General features: G+C 47.9%; 1 protein-coding gene across 1 annotated transcript; it reads left to right on the top strand.

The window, feature by feature from the left end:
* The first annotated feature begins 1158 nt into the window (after positions 1-1158).
* Positions 1159-5791, top strand: IRF2BP2 (interferon regulatory factor 2 binding protein 2). Its single transcript, XM_075924763.2, has 2 exons — positions 1159-2548; positions 3128-5791. The coding sequence occupies exons 1-2, from the start codon at positions 1582-1584 to the stop codon at positions 3841-3843; spliced, it is 1683 nt and encodes a 560-aa protein (XP_075780878.1). The 5' UTR covers positions 1159-1581; the 3' UTR covers positions 3844-5791.
* Positions 5792-6474: the final 683 nt, after the last annotated feature.

The following is a 6474-nucleotide window of genomic DNA, read 5'->3' as shown; positions in this document are numbered from 1 at the left end:
GCTGTGACGGGGCATCGGCGGTGCTGGCTGTAGATTCTCTCTCTCTGAGTCTGTCCCTGGAATGTGCATTTCGTTTAATAAGGTTTCAAGTGCCAATTGCATTGAGTCACGTCCCTGACTGAGTCTGCGCACAGGGCGCAGCTGCAGCCCTGAAACAAAATGCGGACGTCAGAGCTCAGCTTCCTCCATCCCTCCCTTTGTAACCTACATAAGTCAGCAGCAGCACTGTGGGAATGGTGACCCACAAGCAAGAGTTTGAGAGAACAGCTTCCACTTTGTTTACGCTGCACAATCACACACACACACACAGCCCCCTCTATGTATTCGGACTACTTCTGGGTTGAATGATGACTTCATGTGCGAATGACAAATGAACAGAACATCCCTTTCTCTTTTTGACTGGCTGCAATTGTCAAACGAGCTGTTTGGAATTCTTAGTGCGGAAGTAGGAAGAAAAAAAATGTCCGCAGGTTGGGGAGGAGGGGCTGTGTTTACTTAGCATGCGCTTTGCTGATCACTAGAAAATGGAAGATTTGTGGCTGCAAATGAGGAAACCTAGAATGTCCTATTTCCGACCCAAATGAAACATTAAAAAAGAGATAAGTAGCAATTGTATATATTATGGTCCCTTCCATCTTAGCGTAAGGCAATGCGAAAATCTCTATTAAACGAATAAGGAAATTACATTGAGTAGCTGTTTCGATCTTCCAAGTTCTGTGCACATACCAACTGCCCCTCGAAAACCTCTGGGTGTGGGTATTATTAACCCTTTTTAACGGAAAAATTGGGAAAGTCAGCGAAAGTTGTTTAGTCAAAGGGATCAGACTGGAGTGATTTCTTCAAGGCCAGGGAATGAGTCAGTGTCAAAGGCAAGATTAAAACAAAGATTATATTAAATTCCAGCCAAAAGTGAGCCATCACAAAATTAATCTTATACAATATTTTAACAATCAAGTAAAGATGGCATCTGTTCTTTTGTTAAACATATTTTCACGCCTGCTGACGTATTTAGCCATTACCTCTTCACAAATAATACCTAGGCTGCAAATAAGGACCCCACAGACCCCTATTTACATCCCATTCACATGTGCAAGCCCTTGGCGTTCCCCCACCCTCTGCTGACTAGGAGGGAGCTGGCTATTCTTGCAGCTCTTGTTGTCTTGGGACTCTTGGCAGAAGTTCAATGAGCAGCACCAGCAGCAGGCGGCCAGAGAAGAGGGCGCCCAGCGCGCAGGCGCTCGGAGGCACTGTCGAAGAATCGAGTCACTGGAGCAGAGCGCACAGGCGGCGGCTGCTGTTGCTGCTGGAGTCCCCGCCCCAGTGCGAGCGCCCGGGCTGCAGTAGGGAGCAAGCGGGGCAGGCGGAGTGAGCAGCGCGCTGGAGTAGGCAGCCGAGGGTGCCGCGACGGGGCTATGCGCTTGCCCTAGTCTCAGTGACTTCCACGCTCGCTGGGGGCCGCTTGTTTGCAGCGGGCGGAAGATCTTGCGGCAGCTGCAGAGCCCGGAGCCTGCCCGCTTGGTCTCTGGTTGCAGGAGGAGGAGGAGGACGCGCGGGGGGCGCTCGCTGCCCCTGGGCTGGGACATGTCGTCCGCGGCGGTGGCGGCTGCTTCCCGCAGGCAGTCGTGCTACCTGTGCGACCTGCCCCGCATGCCCTGGGCCATGATCTGGGACTTCACCGAGCCCGTCTGCCGGGGCTGCGTCAACTACGAGGGGGCTGACCGGGTGGAGTTCGTCATCGACACGGCGCGGCAGCTCAAGCGGGCTCACAGCTTCCAGGAGGGCCGAGCCCCGCCGCCGCCCCACGCCAAGCAGCCGCCGCTCAGCGCGAAGGAGATCCTGGTGCAGCAGCAGCAGTTGAACCACACGGCGGTGGCGGGCGAGGGGGTGCCCCGGCCCCCGCCGCAGCCCCTGGAGCGCTACCCGCTGGCGGGTGCTGCCGCCTCCTCAGAGCGGCCGCCGCCCCGGCTGGGAGCCGAGTACGGGGCCAGCCGGCAGGTGAACGGGATCCTGATGCCCAACGGGTTCCCCAAGCCCGAGGAGCCGCCCGAGCTGAACCGGCAGAGCCCGAACCCCCGGCGGACCCACACGGTGCCGCCCACCCTGGTGCCGCTGATGAACGGAGCCTCCCTGCCTGCGGCCATCAGCATCAGCAGCCGGGCTGCCGCCTCGCTGGCCGCCATCTCCGGGACGCCCGCCCCCATGCAGGTCTCCGTCCCCCAGCCGCCGCCGCCCGGGGAGCTGGCGCACAAGCGGCCCGGCTCCGTGTCCTCCAGCAGCAGCAGTAGCGCCGGCGCGGGCGAGCACGAGAGCAAGGAGAAGCCGCCGCGGGGCTCGGCGGAGGAGCTGGGGGTCGAGGGCAAGGGCCGCGGGGCAGCCGGCGCGGAGCAGGAATGGCTGGGCAAGCCCAAGACGGTGCGGGACACGCTGCTGGCGCTACACCAGCACGGGGGCCACGCGGTGCCTTTCGAGAGCAAGTTCAAGAAGGAGCCCGGCCTGGCGGGGAGCAGGATGCTGGGGTACGAGAGCAACGGGACCGTGGCCAAAGCAGGTATGAGGCAAAGGGAGATGTCTGCTCCCCCCCTCCCCCCAAAAAACAAACCCCGATCTCTTAACTCCCACTTCCTGGTGCCTAACGCGGCACCGTTGCTTAGGTGGCAACGTGTTCATGTGCTGAAACAGCACAACAGAGAGCTATGAGTCAGGGCCGGCTGGTAGGCACTGACAGAGATAGGGCTTTTCCTCCCTGGCGTTCATGCTCGCCATAGGAGCTGCAGGGAAGGCACCAGTAACCTTTCAGCCTCCTAGCAGCGTTGCAGAGCCAGCCCGCGTGTGTGTGAACTGTGTACTTGTACAGGTTGTTGCATGCCTGCATGTGGTGGCTGGATGTGCACATGCACAAGTTGTATAGAACACACACACCTACTTTGGATGCATGTCACGTTGTGTATGTATTTGCATACGTCAGATAATAGGTATTTCTATGCAAACCAGGGGCTGTGTATACTTTTAAAATGGAACCATTTTGAAGCTTGATTTGTGTAGCTGTATCTCCCTTTATAGCTGTGTTAATCTGATTGCTTTTTTTTTTCTTGTGCATTTCCTCCTCTCCATTTCTTTGCATCTCTAGGGGCTCGGGCATCAAGGAAAAGGAAGCCGTCCCCAGAACCAGAAGGTGAAGCTGGACCCCCTAAGATCAATGGAGAATCACAGCCCTGGTTGCCAACATCATCAGAGGGGATGAAAATGTCCATGACTGCTACATCTTTCATGTCCCCCCCTCCACCAACTGCCTCGCCTCATTCCAACAGGACCACACCGCCTGAAGCAGCCCAGAATGGCCAATCCCCTATGGCTGCGCTCATTTTAGTAGCAGACAATGCAGGGGGCAACCACTCCTCCAAAGATGCCAACCAAGTTCACTCCACTACCAGGAGAAACAGCAACAGCCCGCCCTCTCCGTCCTCTATGAACCAAAGAAGGCTGGGTCCAAGCAGGGAGGTGCCAAGTCAAGGGACAAACACTGCTGGGGGATTGGAGCCAGTGCATCCTGCCAGCCTCCCGGACTCATCTCTAGCAGCCAGTGTTCCCTTGTGCTGCACCCTGTGCCACGAGCGGTTGGAAGACACCCATTTTGTTCAGTGCCCCTCTGTCCCTTCCCACAAGTTCTGTTTCCCTTGCTCCAGACAAAGCATCAAACAACAAGGAGCTAGTGGCGAGGTATATTGTCCCAGTGGGGAGAAATGCCCCCTGGTGGGCTCCAATGTCCCTTGGGCTTTCATGCAGGGGGAGATTGCAACCATTCTTGCAGGAGATGTGAAAGTGAAAAAAGAGAGAGACTCGTGACTTTTTCCAGTTTCACAACCCAACGGTCACCTATAACTAAAACTGCTTGAATTATGTATATATCTATAAATATCTATAAATATATATATATCTCCAAGACAAGGGAAATGTAGACTTCATAAAACATGGCTGTATAATTTTGATTTTTTGAATACATTGTGTTTCTATATTTTTTTGAAGACAAAAGGTATGTACTTAAAGGCATTTCCTCTTTTTTGTTATAGCAACTATTTGTTGTGCTTCCTTGGTGACAGTTACTGTTCAGTGTAGGCTGTGACTTGCGCTGCTTTTTTTAGAGAGCACTTGGCAAACAGAAATGCTTCTAGCTGTATTTGTATGCACTTGTTTATTTTTAAAATGCCAAATACATTTTCTGACATTGTAAAGATCGCCTTACTGTCTGTGATTTCTTATTCTTGGGCCTTGCTCAGAGTCAAGCTGGACGAGTGCAGATTTGATATGAAATGGCAATGGCAGAAAAAATGAGAGGGTGAAATGGGGTGTCACCATTACATCCAAAAGCCAGGTGAATATTAGAAAGCACAAGTGGTTTCTTTCTGAAACATTCTCTTGTTGCAATAGCAAATTTTTTAGATTGAGTCCAATTCCACTCTGTTTCTTGAAGGACGTTGCCTTCATAATAGAATGTTGAGAGATGTCTGAGAGGCGCTGCTGAGATAGGGATTTCTGGGTTGCTTGCTTTTTTTTGTTTTCTAAAAGGCAAAGTTGACCACAGTTCACGTGATTGGTTGTAAGATTACAGAACTGCATTTATTCATTGATTACATAATGTTAATGCAGAATTGTGGTAATAAAATTAATCACTGTATTGGTGTGTACACCAATATAGCACTGCCATCGTTAAAGATCCATAGCTCTTTTAGCGCCACTCACATACTATATTAACTATGATTGGGGAAAACTAACCTTTTTTTAATTTGCACATAGTGCAGGTGGACTTTGAGTTTGCTTATCAGTTACTTATAGTACTGTTGGTATTGTTACTATCTCTTATGTCACATTTCCAGGTAGTGGCAGGTACAAGATGGTACAATGACAGAAGCAGTTGAGATGCTGCCAGAATTGCCTTTAGGCATATTAGGGACAGCCCACATGTGGGTGGAGGAAACCTGTAATATCTCTGATGTGTGTTTCTAAAACAAACCTAATACTACTTTTCTGAAAATGAAAAAAAAAAATTAACTTGTGGAATGAAAGCAATTATGATTTCACAAAATGAGCATGCCCCCACCTTTTTAACTAGTTGGACTACTCTTTGTAAAGACATTTCTTTTGATCAAGCTTCTGCATCAGCAAGCAGATTTTTTTTAATCAATAAATCATTACTATAAATGGTTAAGTCTTATAGTGATGTTTTGTCCCTGTTTAGCTCATTAGCAACACTGCTGTGGTTTTAAATCCTTATGTTTAGGTGTGTTTGACTTGGTCATAAACAGTTGTTCTGAGCAGTAACATGACTGCAAGTTCTCATCCCTGGGGCAAATAGTATATGTTTTTCAATTTTTTAGGGGGAAAAAAATCTGTTCAACTAAAACAGTTTTGGGATGCTTTTTAATCAACTTGTGACTGCTATTTAATGCAGAGTAGCTCTTTTTCAGAAGACTTTTTTTTTTAATGGTCATTAGTATTTGAAAATCAGAACAGCACATGCACAGTCATTTTTTGAGTGTTTCAATGAGCACACCACTAACATGTTCCTTGTTACAGGTCAATGTAATATTAAATACAGACTTGCATGGTAAACCAATTCATTGAGTTGATATTACGCTTTAAAATTATACCTGTAGTTCAAATTGGTGTCTTATGTAAAGATGCAGACAAGTTGGAAAAAACGCACATATATACAACTGTAAAGAATTCTTTGGAACACTATGGTCTGTGTAAATGTGTATTTAGCACTTTATTAAAAACATGGATTTCAAGCTGATAGATGGTAACAAGTTCTTTAGAGTTGTTTGGCATAATAACTCATAGTATGGAGTGTGTATGTTTTTGATAAAGTGATATCCCTTCTAAAAACTGCATGAAAAGATTGCTCTGCTGTGTTAGCCACTCTTCAGCTTTGAGGTGAGGTGGGAAGGTAACTTTTCCCACTATTCAAGCTTAACTTGCTTCCTGGAGTGACTGGCATTTGTGTGGTTCTCCAAGAGGCCTTTCACTTAACCTTTTATCTGGAGAAAGTGTGCCTATATTGTGTGGCCCAGCGATACCTTTGGACGATTCTTTAAAGTACTTCAAAGGGTGGGAATTCTTAGGCCTTGTTGTTGAACTAGGTTAAAATACATTGACAACAGAGGTGGAAAAGAAATGTCAGAAAGTTACTATACCTGCTCTGACTTTTAGTCCTGATATCTCAATTGATTCTAATACACACAGTGACATTTCATTATTAGAAAAAGATGCTTGAAATCAGTCTTTTTTTTTTTCATTTCTCAAATTTCAGTTGAACTAAGTGTGTCTTATTTTGTTGCTTGCTCAGTTATGATCACAATGATCACTAGTCAATGAACCAATTTACTGTTTCCTTGGCTACAAAGCTTTTTTTTTAAGTGCTTTAGCTGCAACAGTGCGACTGTTAGTCTTTTAAAACTTTTTAAAGGTGATAGTTTG

This window comes from Pelodiscus sinensis, chromosome 3 (genome assembly GCF_052426305.1).
Source record: "Pelodiscus sinensis isolate ZL-2025 chromosome 3, ASM5242630v1, whole genome shotgun sequence".
NCBI classification, from domain to species: domain Eukaryota; kingdom Metazoa; phylum Chordata; order Testudines; family Trionychidae; genus Pelodiscus; species Pelodiscus sinensis.
Note: the sequence above shows the minus strand (reverse complement) of the source record. Positions and strands in the feature narration are given on the sequence as shown.

Coding starts and splice junctions, on each gene's coding strand:
- IRF2BP2 (XM_075924763.2), top strand. CDS start 1,582: ATGTCGTCCGCGGCGGTGGCGGCTGCTTCCCGCAGGCAGTCGTGCTAC. Junction 2,549..3,127: donor CGGGACCGTGGCCAAAGCAG/GTATGAGGCAAA, acceptor TTGCATCTCTAG/GGGCTCGGGCATCAAGGAAA.